The 18,386-nt window shown below is 44.5% G+C and overlaps 1 protein-coding gene across 1 annotated transcript in view; it reads right to left on the reverse strand.

The window, feature by feature from the left end:
- ADCY1 (adenylate cyclase 1) overlaps positions 1 to 18,386 on the reverse strand; it is a 216,805-nt gene that overhangs the window by 146,440 nt on the left and 51,979 nt on the right. The window contains exon 2 of the mRNA XM_081932154.1: positions 16,497 to 16,646. Coding sequence (XP_081788280.1) covers positions 16,497 to 16,646 — 150 coding nt within the window. The remainder of the gene's footprint in view (positions 1 to 16,496; positions 16,647 to 18,386) is intronic.

Raw genomic sequence — 18,386 nt, forward strand, 5'->3', positions numbered from 1 at the left:
TCTGGATCACCCTGGATCTGAGAGGCAACGGTGGAAATACATATAGAAGACAGGGAGGCCAAGGGCAATGGAGGGTGTTGACACTTTCTGCCTTAGCGGTCTGAAATCTGGAAAAGAACCGTGGAAGGTGTGTGTTCTCCAGACTGGCAAAGAGATTGACCACTGGATGGCCGAACCTCAGCAAGCAGCTCAGCAATTGTACTTTGTACAATTTTTTGTCACTGCCATTTGGGGTACCTAGGGCACCTGGTTGCACCCACTGCCTCTGAATTACATCCATAAACAATTTGGCCGAAGGAAGAATCTCCTGAGCCTGGACCAGTTCATTGAACAGGTCCCCACTAGAGTCCTGAGCCTCCTTGGCACTTTGATCAGAAGCTGGTGTCACCCTCAGATGGGTGGAAGCCTTGGCTTTGTATAGGATGGATTTAAAGAAGGACAGTTTGAAAAGTCCTGTAAAGGCAGGGAGCTCAGGGACAAACCTCTCATCCTCAGAAAAATCCTGATCAGCTGGGTCGTCCTCCCCACAGCCAGATTCCTCACTAGCCAGAGAGGAGTGGGGAGATGATGGATGCTGCCCACTCCGAGCGGGCGATAGGCTTGTTGTTGGAGACCTTCAGAAATACCTTGGGAAATGGCCCTAGCTATGATTTCCATCATCTCTGTGGAAAGCAAAGGTCCTTGATCCTCCACTGGGCAAGGTGGTGCTACAGCTGGAGCAATGGGAGGTTCTGGAATCACTGGCAAGGGTAAGGCCAATTGTTCTTCTAGTGCCACTGGGGGGGCAGGAGAACAACTCCACAGCCCCACTAAGGGAAGGTCTGGGTGAGCCAGGATTCCCTCAAGGGGATAGATCCTGTCATTCCTCCTCACTATCCAAGATAGGATGGTCTATGCAAGCAGAAGCCTGCCTGCCAGTGGACCCCGGTGGGGAAGATTGCTGGTTAGTAGCCCTGGTCTGATGATGGACCCTGGCAAACTGCTTTTCCAGCGCCTTTTGATGCCTAACTGCTACTCTGTCCAGCCCCTGGCCTATTTCTTGCCCTGATGTTGAGGTTTGACTCCCCTTAAGGCCTCACCAGCCTTCTTGCCAGCCTGCCTGAGATAATATCTGCTAATATCTACATGGTCCTGGCTGCTTCTCCTCCTCCTTCCTAGAGCCTGTGGAAGCTATGGCTGGATAGAAATGACTCCTTGAAAAATGCTGGAAATGCTCCTAGTGGGCACAAGGAAGCGCTGAAGCAGGCTGCACTCACCCTCGGGTTGCAAGTGTGGCTGGTAGGTGCTCACAGTGTCCTAGCTGCTATGAGGCTAAACATTGGATTTGACATGAACTGGAAGTGGCTCCCAGGGCCAAGGCAGATCTCCAATCGTGGAAGATGACCAGAGAAGGCCAAGCACTCCGAAACCACAGAGCAAGAGCTGGAGTGATCAAAAACTCACTGGCTATGCCAGATGTCACTGGCGGCAATCTGCTGCAGGGCAGGCAAGTCAGCAAGGTGTTGGAGGGGCAAGGGAAAAAGGCACCCAAATTGGCCACCCCACCACTTGATGGAGGAGTTGATTCAACCTCCTTCGCCTTCAACGAGGGAGCTGCGGGAGCACCCATGGTGCAACTGCTACTCAACGCTGCTGAACTGGCTGCTCCAGCTGACCACCCCGGCGTCTGAGCGAGCCCAGAACATTGTGGTACTGGTGAGGGAGAAAAAAGGGAAATAAATGACCGAGGGAACTCCCAACCTGTCTCGGAAAAAAAAATACAACAGGAAAAACAAACAGAGGAAGTTCAAGGAAAAAGGAAATAAAAGGGAAAAAATGCAAAAAGAGAGTGCAAGCTAATCTGTTCAAGAACTGCTGGAACTTCTTTGGATAAGTCCTATGAGTTAGACTGAATTGAAAAAACTGAAGCTAGCAAGGAACCAGAGACATGGCCAAAGAAATTCCAATTCAGTCCTTTGGCAGAAGGGCATAATTTAACCCATGGTTGGAGTCTCCAAGCAGTGCACAGGAGAAAAGTATGTTTGAAATAGGGCTATGCAAAGCATTTGGACACACAAATTAAACATCTTTCTTCCAATCATTTAATTATCTAAAGTGTCTTTTGTTAAGGCTCTCTTTGAAAACTGTTTCTAACTGTCTCCACATGCTTGTATCTGTACAAACTGTATAAACAGTTTGCGTTGATTTCTTCCCAGGACCTTGTTCAGATACTTCACACAGCCTACTAATAGTCTTCCATATACTGCATTGAGCCAATTGCCAGTGTTCACAGACACTCACCAGTTTGTGCTTTTAAAATATGTACAGCTTGTTTCTGTTTCAGAACTGAGTCGGGAAAGAGATGGAGGGGTGGGGAGGAAATTATTTTAAACATATTTATTTTTTCAATATAATGGTATATTTCGCATTCAAAATAAATTGTTCCCATAATCAAGAAGATGGAGAAGGTAGTGTTGTCCTGAAAGATCTGAGTGAGAAACTGAAAGCTATCCAAATTTCTCACTAAGCATGATCTGTGGCTGACCTATATTTTATATCTAGATACTGAGGGAAAATTGTATCAATCTTACACATTTTATTAAAAGGCATATGCTTTCATAAGTATTTCCTGATGGCTGGGATTGCGTACTATGCTGTGTTTTAACTGGATCAAAATAGGAATGCGTTTAGGGAATCCTGGGGTCAAGGGGATGCAAAAGCTTTATGGGGTTCCCCATTCATTATCCAATTATCACCCTTTACTATTAAAATTGATTTTTAAAACATAACTACATTAAAATATCCTCCTGAGATTCTCCATTGAAATATCTTCCATAGCAAGCAATCTCAAAAGCTATGGATCACTGTGAATGTCACCAGGCTTCCCAGATTGCCAGATGTGAATAAGCCTCCACAAAATACATTTTCACAAGCAATATTCTTTGTCATATACACAGGATCTAACTCAGCAACTCCCTTTATCTGGAAGATACAGATGTTTGCGTTCTTTTAGAGCCAAATTGGAAATGGACTAGGTTTAAGACAAGAGAGGTTTATATGAACCCTCAAGCATCAGCTTAAGGTTTGAAATTTCCAGGAAAAAGGGAAGTTGAAACAAACTGAAGCAGAGGAAAAAGATTCTTTAGACAAGAAGTCCTCAACTCCCAACTCCGTGGGCCGGCACCGGTCCACAGCATGCCAGCAACCATGCACAAACAAGCGAAGCCCCATCTGCAGAATGCAGGCAGCATGCAAAACCATGTCCCCTCCGGTCCATGGAAAAACCTTTCTCCACATAACTGGTCCCTGGTGGCCAAAAGGTTGGGGACTAGTGCTTTAGACACTAGTTCAAGAAGGGATAAGTAGCGAGTCTAAAACAAATAGGAATTAGAATGTTAATGATTATTTTCCTGTTTTGTATAAGCATCCTGGTATTTATTTATTATTAAACTTAAATGCAGCCCATCTTATCTGAGGTGATTCTGAATGGCTTACAATCATTCCATTAAAATGCAATATAAAACATTAAAAACAATATAGATCCAAAATTTAAAATTCAATTAAAAATTGACCAGGATGGAAAAGGAGAGAAAAAAAGTATGGACAGAGATGTTGTCTAATCCATTAACTACCTCCAAAATGCCACACCCAAATAGGGGCCCAAAGCCAGTTAGCACAGCCAGATCTTCAAGTCCTTTCAGAAGGCCCAAAGAGTAGGCACAGATCTCATCTGGCATGATATTCCAGAGGGCAGGAGCCATGGCAGAAAGGGCTCTTCTTCTGGACCCCATTCTCTAAAATTCCTTGGTCAATGATGTCCGCAGCATGCCCTTCTGCTGGTGCAAGGAGGGAGTGGGCTACTCCCATTGAGGCGAGCCAGTTTCTCAGTCTTTAAAGGTCCTAACATTTTGAATTGGACTTAGAAGCAAAATGGCAACCAATGCAGCTTGCAAAGTTATATAACATAGCACCCCCAAGAATTGCATGTCCAGCTGCATTCTGTACCAGCTGAAGCTTTCTGGATACTCTTCAAGGGAAGTCCCACGGATACCCTTCAAGGGAAGTCCCACGTAAAGTGCATTGTAGTAGTCCAAATGCATCAAATGACAAGGGCTTGGGTGACTGAATGTAGAGATTCTGATCCAGGAAAGGAAACAACTGACACATAACACGAAATTGTGCGAAGGCTTTCCTAGCCATAAATGTCTCTGGTCTGCCACCTTTCTCTGTGGAAGTTTAGTAACAATGTATCTTTTAGTTTTTTATGGATATCACAAATTGTGCATGAGGAAATAATTTGTACAAAATACATCTAATGAATCAAAGGCATTATGTTATGCACTTATACACTCTCTTGTAGGGTCATATACTCTTCAATGATAATTTGTAAGAAACTCTTCTGACCTCTTACAAGCAATTTACAAGCTACTGTCCAAACTTTTTCACTCCTTGATGCCCAATTTGAAAAAAGATGCTTCTGCCTTAAATATGAGATGCTGCCCCTTCTTTGCACCCCCTCCAGGGGGGTTCTGATCTTTAAAAAAATCTTGGAGTTGGTTTGTCAGACAGAGTTCATGTGATACTCTACAGAGCTCACATCCCCCATGTCTCTCCAGCTGGAGAACCTCCGGTCGACTCCCCTTTTGATGATGTTTTTTTATGTTAGCTGTCCATTTTAAGTTCTGAGATATTATAGAACCTAGAAACTTCAAGCTCTGTACTGTTGATACTGTGTTGTTTAGTATTGTAAGAGATGGTAGAATAGGAAAGCTTTTCCTAATATCTACTATAATCTCTACAATTTTGAGTGTGCAGTTCAAGATTGCTCTGATTACACCACAGGGCTAATTATTCAACTTCCTGTCTGCATGCAGATTCGTGTTCATCTCTAATGAGACCAATCACTGTTGTATCATCTACAAACTTCAGTACTTTAACAGAGGTTTCCTTTGAAATGCAGTCATTGGCAATAGGAAAAAAAAGAGTAATGGAGATGCCCTTGCATAGATCCTTGAAGATTCAAGATGTTATAAGAAGTAGTGCAGTGCCATATTAACAGCATCATTAGCCAATCTACTTACTTGGTAGGCAAATTGCAATGGGTCTTACAGGGGGTCCATGATGGTTATCAGGTGGGCCAGCAATAGCCTTTCAATAGTCTGTAGTTGTTCAGTTGATGGAGGGCTTCTTAGGCACTGGGGTTATAGTAGAGTGTTTGAAGCAAGAAGGAACATAACACATCTCTAAGAGATTTATTAAAGATACGGGTGAATATGGGAGCCAACTGTCAACAAAAATGTAAGCAAGGAGTTGCCTTGTCTGGACCTGATGCTTTTCCGGGCTTATGTCTATGAAATAGACCTCACACATCTTTTTCTGTGATCACCAAAGGTGTTGGTCCCAGAGGGATAGTGTCGGGTGTAGGAGACTTGGCTATTGTTGCTGTATTTGAGATGGAGATGGTGGCAATAGTTGATAGTGGTTTTCTGTCAAATCCACAGTAAAACACAGTCGATTCCCTTCAGCATGGGAAGGAGGTTTGTTATAGACAGTGATATTTTTAAAAGTTTTGCACACATTTGCTGGCTCATTTGTTCAGACCTGATTCCTCAGCTTTTCAGAGTAGCTTCTTTTTGCTGCTCTGATCTCCCTTGTTAATACAATCCTGGCCTGAGTGTACAGCATTCTATCTCCTTTCCTGTGGGCTTCCCCTTTGATATGATGTAGCTGTTTGAATTTAGCTATGAACCAAGGTTTGTTGTTACTATATATTACTGTATGTTACTGCATATTCGTAGTTTTCTGGTTGGCACGCGTACGTTTTCACAAAAAATGACATATGATATCACAGTATCTGTGAGTTCATCCAAGCCTGCAGAGGTAGCTTCAAAAATGTTTCAATCTGTGCAGTTAAGGCAAGCCTATAGCTTTAACTTTGCCTCCTCAGTCCAAGGCTTCACTGATTTAATTGTTGGTTTTATGGTTTTAAGCCTTTGTCTATAAGTAGGTACATGGTGAATCAGTGATCAGCTGCTTTACCAGCTGCTTATGGTAAAGATGATAAGCGTCTTTTAATGTTGTGTCACAGTGGTCAAAATATTATTGCCTCTAGTAAGACAGTTGACATGCTGAATGTATTTTGGCAACTCTTAGCTTAGGTTAGCACTGTTGAAATCATCTAACACAATGAGAAAGGAGTCTGGGTGACATACAAGACACGGGAGGGGCCAGAGTCCTGCTGCCGGGGGGAGAAGGGGCAATACCAAGAAAACTCAGATCACAAAAATGAATAAGGAAATCGGTTTGATATAAATTGATTGAAATTATTATTTGAATTTACATGCTGACAAATTATCATTATTTAGTATTGAATTATTTGTTTAAATGAATACTATGAGTACGGGGGGCGGGGACACCTTCTACATATTGTAACTGCCAAAATTTGTAATCCATTCCAATATCCCTTTCCTTTTTATTCTCTAAAAAACCAATAAAATTTTGTTTAAAAAAAAAGAGAAAGGAGTCTCGGTATCATTCTTCACCTCACAGAATCTGGTTAGATAGAGTTTGTAATGCATTGTTTATGCAAGCTTGGGATATAATGTAGCAGCCAGAATAAATGAGAAACACTCTTATAGGCAATAAAATGATTTAAAATTGATAAATAATGTCTCTAAGTCCTCATCACAAATTTCTTCAGTAAAGTTCTATCTGCTCTTTTAATCTGAAATCCTGGGATTTGTAGGCAGTTATCATTAATCGAGTTGTTCAGCCACATTTCAATGAAGCAGAGGGCTGCCGAATTAGAAAAGTCTGTATTGTTTCTATTTAAGAGTAGTAGTCCATCTAGCTTATTTACTACTCTGAGTGAAGATTAGTTAAGTGCAGAGAGGTGAGGGGATATTTGCTGACCCAACACTTCCTGAGCTTTTGTAATATCTGTTAGATATTAGCATATATCGGGATAAGTCTTCCCTCAGGTCCGCTCCTACAGCGGGAAACAGGTATTCCTCTGATTGGTCAATGGGCGTGCCTCATCCCTATAAAAGGGGAACCCTCCGACCACAGAGTAAGCTGGATCACTACTATTACTAATAAAGAGCTGTTAAGTCACGTCGTGTCCGCAGTCTGTCTCTCGTTGCCCAGATCTAACATTGGCGACGAAGGTGGGATTGAGAGACAGATAGGACGAAGAACGCTACTTCAAGAATCTCCGGATTTGATCCAGCCCAGGAATTCGGCAGAAATTCCGGCAGCCATCTCAGATCACCGCAGCGCGGCAAATTCAAACTGAGAAGATGGCGATGCATGCTCCCCCCGCTCCTTTCGACCCAGCAACCGACGAATGGGAAGCCTTCATGATTCGCTTCGAGTGTTTCCTCGAAGCAAATGAGTACACGGGGATCACCGATGCAAGAAAGAAAAATATCTTCCTCGGCTACTGCGGAAAGGAAGTCTTCAATACGGCCAGAGACCTCACCGCGCCTACTCCAATACAAGCAGTACCATGGGCGACGCTGAAACAAGCCTTGGAAACACATTACGCGCCAAAACCGTCCCGCCATGTCAGCCGCAAAGAGTTCAACATGAGGACTCAAAAGGCGGGAGAATCCATTAACCAATTTGTTGCAGCTCTACGAAGAATAGCAGCCCACTGTGAATACAGGGATTTGGAAGAGCATATCTTAGAGCAATTCATCTGTGGGGTAAGAGACATTTCGTTGCAAAAGAAACTGTTAGCCAACCCGAATCTAACCCTACAGTCAGCATTGAACAAAGCAAGAGCGTCGGAATCAGCGGAGAAATCAGCAGTGACCATACAACGAAGGGTCAACGAAACCCAGCCAGCACCGAGACAAACCAGAGTCCACTACGAAGACGCAAGCCCCGACTACGTGGATCCCGAGTTCGAGGACAGTCACCTAATGCAGAGCAGTCACTGGAGGCCTGGGGGGAAACCCGGATCCCGTTTGCCGCCCTGCGCAAGCTGCGGAGGGAATCACCCCAGGTCTACTTGCAGGTTCAGGAACGTTGTTTGTTCGCACTGCAACAAACTTGGGCACATCGCACGGGTGTGCCGGAGCGGAGTCCCTGCCTCACGGCAGCCACCCATGTACCGCCAACAGAAGCCCAACCCAGGGGCTTGGCGAAATCAAAAAGGGCGCCCAGAGAAAAATCCACAAGTGTTTACCCAGAGAGAAACTCCCCAAAGAGCTGAACGAGCGTATTCCCAGAGAGATTACTCACAAGAAAGTGAGCGAGCGTATCCCCAGAGAGAATTCACACAGAGAGCCGAAAGAGCGTTCTACCAAGACGCTCAACGAGAGTATTTTCAGGATATAGACGATGAGATAGAGTTGACCCAGAGAGAGGAGTTGCGAACGTATCTCACCACGATACATCAGGTCCGCCCTAAGCGGCCCAAAAGGCTGAAAGTCACAGTCCTCTTGGAGGGCTCACCCTGCGAGCTGGAGGTTGACACAGGATCAACCCTGACGATCATTTCATGGGCATCCATGAAACAGGCCATTCCCAGCCTCAGAAAGAGCCAACTGCGCGCTCCTGACGTCCTGCTACGAGACTACCAGGGGAACCAAGTCCCCATCGTGGGCCAAGGCACATTCCACATCCAGTTTAAGGACATCGAAGCCCAGCTGCCCGTGACCATCTCCAGCGCGCCATTGCAGAACCTCCTGGGGCTTGATTGGTTTGAAGCCCTGGGATTAGAAGTCACCGGAATCAACGCCGTGAGAAACAGCAGCGCTGAAAAGATCTTTAAGGAGTTCGAGGATGTGTTCAGCTCCGGTCTTGGTAGGTATGTGGGCAAACCAATATCGTTCAATTTAGATCCAAATGTGGCGCCAATCCGGCTTAAACCGAGACGAGTGCCTTTTGCACTCCGCCCAAAAATAGATAAAGAGATAGATAAGTTAGTGGAACAAGGAATCCTGGAGCCGGTAGATCACGCGCGTTGGGAGACACCTATCGTGACCCCAGTTAAGTCAGACGGATCAGTCCGCTTGTGCGCAGACTATAAATGCACAATTAATGTCGCGCTACAACAGAGCGCATATCCGGTGCCCGTAGTACAGCACCTATTGCACTCATTGGGGCCAGGAAAAGTTTTCGCTAAATTAGATATGGCACAAGCTTACCAGCAACTGCCAGTAGATAGCGCCACAGCGGAGGCCCAGACTATAGTGACGCACAGAGGAGCGTTTAAATGCAACCGGCTACAATTCGGCGTAAGTATTGCTCCAGGATTGTTCCAGAGCGTCATGGAACGACTGTTGCAAGGGATACCGGGAGTCGTCCCATATTTTGACGATATCTTGGTGTCCGCTGCAAACGAGGAGCAACTAAACAAAAGAGTCAGATCGGTTTTGGCCAGAATCAGAGAGAAGGGTCTCCGCCTGAAAAAAGAAAAATGCCAAATTAACGTGCCTAGCGTAGAATTCCTGGGTTATAGAATTGATGGTCAGGGAATTCACCCCACTGAAAAGAAAATTAAGGCGATCCAGGACGCCCCCACACCACGAAATCAAACCGAGTTGCAGGCCTTCCTCGGACTACTTAATTTCTACAGCGTTTTTCTGAGACAGAAGGCGACCGTTGCTGAGCCACTACACCGTCTACTCCAGAGGAACGCACCATGGAGATGGGGACGAGCAGAAGCTGCAGCATTCGCCGGGGTAAAGCGCCTGCTCACCACTGACTCACTACTTGTACAATACAGTCAGACCCTCCCGCTGGTATTGACATGCGACGCATCGCCGTTCGGGGTTGGAGCAGTCCTCAGCCACAGGATGCCCGACGGGAAAGAAGCACCCATTGCTTTCTACTCCAGAACTCTTTCATCGGCCGAAAGGAACTACAGCCAAATGGACAGAGAAGCATTGGCTGCCGTTGCAGGTGTGAAACGTTTCCATGAATACCTCTACGGCCGCGATTTTGAACTCATTACTGATCACAAACCGCTGTTAGGACTTTTGGCGGGAAATCGCCCCACTCCGGTCTCCCTTTCTCCACGTATGACCAGGTGGACTGTTTTCCTGGCTGCGTACTCTTACAAGTTAATTCATCGACCGGGCTCCACTCTAGGGCACGCAGATGCGCTCAGCCGTTGCCCATTACCAGACATTTTGCCAGACCCCACTCCAGAAGTACCGGTATTGCTCATTGACTGTTTGGATTCGGGACCGGTTTCTTCTTACGACGTTGCAAGGTTCTCCTCGAAGGACAATTTAATAAAACAAGTGCAAACTTGGGTATGGAGGGGGTGGCCAAAGGGAAATGTGGGCCCGGAATTCAAAATGTTTTGGTCTAAACGGGACGAACTCTCCGTGTTACAGGGATGTTTGTTGTGGGGGGATCGAGTTGTTATTCCTTTTGCGCTACGAAAAAAGGTATTGAATGCTTTACATATGGGGCATCCGGGGATCGTGAGAATGAAAGCGTTAGCGAGAAGTTATGTGTGGTGGCCCAATATGGACAAAGAAATAGAGGAGTGGGTGGCCACTTGCGATCCATGCCAGGAGTCGAGACCAGCACCCCCGGAAGCGCCCGCCACAGAATGGGAGAAACCCAAGGCACCCTGGTCACGCATTCATATTGATTTTGCAGGGCCATTCCAGGGTCAAACCTTCCTCATAGTTGTAGATGCTTATTCTAAATGGTTGGATGTAGTCCTAATGACATCAACCACGGCAGAGGCAGTTATAAAGGTTCTTAGGCGGCTTTTCGCCACCCATGGTCTACCAGATCTGTTAGTATCGGACAACGGGCCCCAATTCACGGCCATGCAGTTCGAAACATTTTTAGCAGGGTTGGGAATCAGACACGCCCTCATCGCGCCATTCCATCCAGCGTCCAATGGTCAGGCAGAAAGAATGGTGCGGTTCGCGAAAGAGGCCCTCGCCAGGATGGGCCCGGGGGATTGGCAAACACGCATTGACCATTACCTCCTCATTCAACACATTACCCCGAGCGCAACGACGGGTAGAAGCCCCGCTGAACTACTAATGGGTCGCCGCCTACGATCTCACCTGGACAGGCTCCACCCGAATTATTCTACCTCGGCTCCCCCAGACTCTACAAGTAAGGTCAGATCTTTTAGAGAAGGAGACACTGTTTATGCCCAAAATTACACAGGGGGGACATTGTGGATACCGGCAAGGGTCATTGGCATCATGGGCCCTCGATCGTATTTGTTAGAGCTTGAAGATGGGCGGAATTGGAGAAGGCACATCGATCAGCTTCGAGGTCGCCTAGCACACTCCAACTTAAGGGATGAGGGCGAAAGTTTCCTGTCCACAGAAAGACAACCGCAGGGAAACTTCATCCCAGGAAACGACGACACCGGCGAGCTAAGCGGGGGACAGGACATCACGCACGCAGCTGAGCAACCCCCCGTCATCACAGCCGCTGAGCAAACCCCCGTCATCGCAGCCGAACAAGATACCAGGGAAAAGAGCATCGAAAACGCAAGACCTCCAGAAACAGAAAAAGCACCCGATCCTGCAACTACTTCAACCCAACAGGAAACCAATCCTGCAAGTACTTCAACACAACCTGAACTCCGACGTTCCTCCCGAGCAAGACAAACACCCACCTACCTAAAGGACTATGTCACCTACCGCAACGTCCCATCTAGGAGGGGAGGGGTGTTAGATATTAGCATATATCGGGATAAGTCTTCCCTCAGGTCCGCTCCTACAGCGGGAAACAGGTATTCCTCTGATTGGTCAATGGGCGTGCCTCATCCCTATAAAAGGGGAACCCTCCGACCACAGAGTAAGCTGGATCACTACTATTACTAATAAAGAGCTGTTAAGTCACGTCGTGTCCGCAGTCTGTCTCTCGTTGCCCAGATCTAACAATATCCCTCCCCTTTTGCCTCTCTTCCTCCTCCTTTTGTTTCTTTTTCTGCTTCTTCGTTTCTGCTGGGCCAGAAGAGATAACTGTCCTTCCCTCAGTTAGAATTTCCACCACATTTGAAAAGAAGGAAGGAATAGTCCCAGAAAGCTGTTTGTTATGTAAAGACCATTCTTTGATATTCAAAAATTCGATTCTAGAATATGAAATTCTTAGAGTCACAGAAAATAATAAAAAACATCAAAACTACAAGAGAGCATTTCACTGAGGCTGCCATCCACACCACCATCTTGAGACGATTCTACTAGGGAAAAGCTATGAAAACTGACAAATTAATTGTGCCCTAATTGTGCTGAACTATATATAAAGTAAATCTTATCCCTGGGACATAGATGATACACCACATTAAGACTGTTTTCAGCAATATCCTATACATCTACAATATCTGCTTGGTGTCATTGCTTGTGATTTGGAATAAAGCTTGTAGCTGAGCTAAAAGGCAGGTAGAAAAAAACTGTTGGAAAAAAAGTGATTCAGCCATAGAGAGTCAGGCAGATGAAATTATCTTGGTTCTTATTAATCTAATCAGGACTGAATTTGTAGCTGCAATAATGTTGTTTAACCACCTAAAGCCGGGATGGTGAACCTATGGCACGTGTGCCACAGGTGGCACGTGGAGCCATTTGTCAGGGCACGCGAGGCATCACTTCTGGTTTGTCCACAGGGGCTTTTTTCATGACTTCCGGTTTGCTCATGGGGTCATTTTTTGCCCTCCAGAGCCTTCAGGGAAGCCTCCAGGAGTCCCCTGAAGGCTCTGGGGGCTAAAACCGCCCCTATGGACAAATCAGAAGTACATTCCTGAACTTCCGGTTTGCCCATAGGGCCAATTTATGTGCTCTGGAGGCTTCAGGAAAGCTGAAGGACAGGGGAGGCTATTTTTGCCCTCCCCAGGCTCCTATAAAGCCTCTGAAGCCTGGGGAGGACAAAAAAAGCATGCTAAAAATGGGGAGGGGCGTACTGGTCATGCGCGCATCCACACTGGGGTTGGGCACATTGCATATGGGTGTGACACGCCCGCGCACTACCCCCTGTACTCCCCCCACTTTTGGCATGCGAGCCAAAAAGCTTTTGCCATCACTGACCTATAGCAATGGTGCTTAAATGTTTCAGACAGCAGCAAACAGTTTGATCTATAGCAAAACAACAAAAAAGGCATTCAAAAAGCCTTTCAGCCTTTCAAAGGATTTCAAAGTTCCTTCTTTTTATGGTAACTACAAGTAAGGTCCAAGATTGCCTGGATATCAAAATGCAACTCTCCATCATAAAAAATTGCCCCATTTTCAATTCATTTTTAGCTTTCAGAATAAAACTCCAAAATTTGCCATAACAAATGATATCAAGAATCTTAGTTTTACATCTGATCACATTCAGTTTTGACCTGTGTTTGAATGTCTGCTAAGATGGCCCTTTCAGCTCAAGAAAAGCTTAAGATAGATTTTTAATACAACATTCCAAGGGCAGGAAAGAAGTGAGTCAGAAATAGCTTTGATTCTAATAGATACATGATTGAATTCCTCAATTGTACTCTTTGGGAAAACATTTATCTCATTTTTATTTATAAGAATTGGGGGGGGGGGGTCAGAAAGAAGAAAATCCTTTCAGAATGGTTTCTTCATACTTTAGTTAGTTGTAGAATGGTAAGTATCTACCACTGGCTACTTCTTTCCAATTAAGAATGGTTTGTAAATGTCCTTTGTTAAATAATTGCTGTAATGAAACAATAAAGAGTATATGCTTATGGTCAAACATTTATTTATTAGCTTGTATGCTGTTCCAGATGAAACACCAATATAAAAATAGTAAGAAACCCAACACTGTAATAAATACAATTTGGTGGAGTTATGGTATATTTTATATAAAATATGATGTGAACTCCATAGCCAAGCTTTAATTCCATTCTTATGCTGCCTCCTTTATAATTTTACTTCAATTATCTTGATGCAACTGAATTGCTTTAAGACTAGTGCAAAACATCTTATGCATAATATCTGTTTAGTGTTTTATTATGGAAAACTCTGTAAATTTAAAAATAGGTTTTAGCCCAACAGTGTAAATTGTTTTGTTTATTGAATTATTTCTTCTATTCATATTAATACTTCTTAGATAAGACGTGATTATGAAATTTACTTTGCAAATTAAAATAACTATATTATGTATAAAAGTGTTGCCTTATTAATAACAATTCTGTGGGCTTTTCACTTTATCTAAAACTAGCAGGATACCCGTGCTTTGCGATGAAACTATGTGATTGGGCAATGCAGGAGAAATCCAATTCACTCCAGTTCAATCTATTGGCTCAGTGGTGGTCAGTGATTAAAACACATAAGGGAATATCGCTCCAGCCACCTTGAGTCTGAAAGCAGTTCTATAGGTGGAAGGGTTAGACATTTTGGTGAGGTACCAACATTTAGTATTGTAAGAAGCCCCAGATCACTCCTGAGTGAAGGAGTACAACGTCTGCCAGTTTGAACTGAGGTAACAGAATGTGAGGCAACTGGCAGTTAGAACAGAGTTCTTTTCAGGTGGGGAGGGTGATAGAACCCCTAAGCACCGAAGCATGTTAATTACTATATAAGAAATACTAATGATCTGATGGACATTTTGGAAAATACTTTCTTAGCAAGCACTTAGAAGCCAAGAGCAACATACATGCCAAATTTCAAATTTGTAGGCTTTATGGTTCTGGAGATTTTGTGATGAGTGAGTAGTATTTGGCTTTTATATAGAGAGAGATTAAATTAAATATAAAAAACAGAGGCGGTGGTGAGACCCTTGCTCAAGAAGCCTTCCCTGGACCCTTTGGAGCTGGCCAATTATCGTCCCGTCTCCAACCTTCCCTTTTTGGCGAAGGTTGTAGAGAGTGTGGTGGCCTACCAGTTTCCACGACATCTGGAGGAAAATGATTATCTAGACCCGCGCCAGTCCGGCTTCCGCCCCGGTCACAGCACGGAGACGGCCTTGGTCGCGTTGGTGGATGATCTCTGGAGGGCCAGAGACAGAGGTTGTTCCTCTATCCTGGTCCTATTAGACCTCTTGGCGGCGTTTGATACCATCGACCATGGTATCCTGCTGCGCCGGCTGGAGGGGTTGGGGGTCCGGGGCACCGTTTTGCGGTGGTTCGGCTCCTACCTTTCTGACCGGACGCAGCGTGTGTTGGCAGGAGAAGAGAGGTCGACCCTACGCCCCCTTACTTGTGGGGTGCCACAGGGGTCGGTCCTCTCTCCACTCCTCTTCAACACATATATGAAGCCGCTGGGTGAGATCATCCGTGGTTTCGGGGTGGGATACCATCTGTACGCTGATGATACTCAGCTGTACTTTTCCACCCCGAACCACCCCAACGAGGCCATCGAAGTGATGTCCCGGTGTGTGGAAGCCGTACGGATCTGGATGGATGACAACCGACTCAAGCTCAACCCCTCCAAGACGGAGTGGCTGTGGGTACCAGCCCCCCGGTTCAGCCAATTAATTCCATCATTGGCCATTGGGGGCATTCAACTTGCCCCCGTGGAGCGGGCGCGCAATTTGGGCATCCTCCTGGATGCCCGGCTGTCCATGGATGACCATGTGACAGCCGTGGCAAGGGGGGCGTTCCACCAGGTTTGCCTGGTGTGCCAATTGCGCCCCCTACTGGACCGGGACGCCTTACGCACAGTCACTCATGCGCTGGTGACGTCCCGCTTGGACTACTGTAACGCTCTCTACATGGGGCTTCCCTTGAAATGCACCCGGAGGCTACAGTTGGTCCAGAACGCAGCCGCGCGGGTAATTATGGGGAGTACTAGGTACTCCCATGTGACACCGTTCCTGTGCGAGCTGCACTGGCTTCCTGTGGTCTATCGGGTGCGTTTCAAGGTTTTGATAATAATCTTTAAAGCGCTCCATGGCTCAGGACCTAGTTACTTGCGGGATCGTATTCTGCCCCATACATCCCTGCGACCAATTCGCTCGCACAGAGAGGGCCTCCTCCAGGTGCCGTCCACTAGACAGTATCGGGGGGCGGCGCCTAGGAGTAGAGCCTTCTCTGTGGCGGGCCCAGCCCTGTGGAATGACCTCCCTCCGGATATTAGGAATACCTCTGACCTCCGCTCCTTTCGTATTAAGCTTAAGACCCACCTATTCCAAGCAGCTGGCCTGGCTTAACTTTGATTTAACCATATCGCTCCTGACGGGTTTTTATTGGGTATTTTAATTATATTTAATTATCTAGGGGTTTTTAAATACTGTATTTTAATTGTTTTATTTGTCAGCCGACCTCCTCCTTGTGTATGTCTCGGCATATGTCTCTGTTATATGTTTGTTTTGTCCACATATTTATTTCATATGTTTCATTGTACGCCGCCCCGAGTCCTTCGGGAGAGGGTGCGGCTAAGAAATAAATATTTATTATTATTATTATTATTATTATTATTATTATTATTATAATGCCTGTTGTGTTTTTATTGTTGAAAACAAATAAAAAGCAAGACAAGTTACTGTAAGAATAAAGTTATAACTTTATGGCTAAGTTTCTATAAAGATCAGACTCTTCTTCAACTGTGATGTTGAACAAGATAAAAAAACAAACCCATATTTTAACTGACCTGTTTTTCATTTTCATCCTCCAGCTTCAGCCTGTCCTCTATGCAGTTCCTGGCCTGAAGGAAGGCCTTTCTTTGTGCCCTCTCTGTTAATATCCTCACAAAGACCCCATATAAGTTTACACTGACAAAAAGGATAGCATTGGCCATAAGCTGTAAAGAAAAGACAAAAAAGAGAAGGAACAAAAAAGTTATATTATAATATTGGCACTTATATACATCACCATGCCACTGTAATTTTATCTAAAATCCTGCTAATTTTATTTCATTATTTTGATATTTAAGCATTGCTTGTTATTCTCAACATTTGTTCAGTCATTAGGTTTTCCAATGGGCAGGAGTCACAGGTTTTCCAGATCCACAAATTCTTTCAAATGTATCGTATTTTTCAGAGTATAAGACACACCTTTTTTCCTCAAAAAAAGAGGCTGAAAATCTGGGTGCATCTTATAGATCGAAGACAGCATTTTTTTCTCCTGAAGCCCCTTCACGAAAATGGCCGTGCATACCCTTATGGAGGCTTTCAGAAAGTTCCTGGGGGCTGGAGAGGGCAGAAATGAGCAAAAAGTGGGCCATTTTTGTCCCCCCAGCCCCCAGCAGCACTTTATAAGCCTCCATAAAGCTATGTATGTATTTTCTTCAAGAAAAAATGGGCCGGTTTTTGCTCGTTTTTTGGGGGCCCACCCCTCAGGAGCACTCTGCAAGCCCCCCAAGGTTATTCATTCCTCTTTTTTTTTTTTTTTTTGAAAAAAAGAGGCCGTTTTTTTAGAGGTTTGCAGAGTGCAAAAACGTTTTTTTTTTCCTTTTGGAAACTGATTGATGAGAATTACATTGATCAAGTGCTATGCCAGCAGAAACAAAGTCTTAGGTGCTACAGATTGTCAGTGATTTCCTTCTCCAGCACATGGATATACCTGGAAACATCTACCTACCTACTCTCTCTCTCTCCCTACCTACCTACTGTATTTCTCTCTCTCTCTATCTCTTTCTATTTCTCTGTCTCTATCCCTCTATTTACCTACCTACACACACTCTCTCTCTACCTACCTACTATATTTCTCTCTCTCTTTCTCTTTCTCTCTCTCCCTTTATCTACCTATCTACTTACCTACCTAACTATTCTCTCTCCCTACCTACCCACTGTTTTTCTCTCTATTTCTCTCCCTCTCTATCCCTCTATCTACCTACCTACTTCTTTTAAAATTTGCCTCTTCAAAACCTTGGTGCGTCTTATACTCTGGTGCATCTTATACTCTGAAAAATATGGTAAATGCTGGCCACTGAATCTGAGAGCACAGCATATGCTATATCACTGGATTACAGACCTTCTCCTTTGAGATGGCAGTGGCCACAACAGAAAAAAAATGAAAGTCTACATCACCACCAAATTCAGAAAATGCTTGGAGCAATGACTCTGCAAAAAGATTACATAAACCATTATTTTCATTCAATTTCATTCTATAAAGGACTAAAACTCTCATCAACTAAGTGAAATAGTGCATCACAGAGCAACAATTTTCTAATCAAAATACTTCAAATGGGCTAACTTATGGAACATATCTATTTTCTACAAGGTGGTCAAAATGTTCTGTGCATTCTCATCCATTACTTTAATATTATTAATTATTAAGTGGCTCCTGAATTCAACATTACTGATCCATCAAATCAAAAGCAAAAACAAGGAAAAGGCAAAATAATCATCTATATATTTACTTATTAATTACCATAATTATTTCTTATTACCATAATTATTATTACCATAATTATTTCTTATAAGAGATGCATCTCTTATAAGTAGATATCAAAGGAATATTTTCCCATATAGCTTTCAAATCTGGTCACAGACTTTTATATGTATCTTTATATTTCATATTCAAATTGAATTATATAGGG

The sequence above is a fragment of the Natrix helvetica genome (assembly GCF_964273705.1).
Source record: "Natrix helvetica genome assembly, chromosome: Z".
Classification (NCBI taxonomy): domain Eukaryota; kingdom Metazoa; phylum Chordata; class Lepidosauria; order Squamata; family Natricidae; genus Natrix; species Natrix helvetica.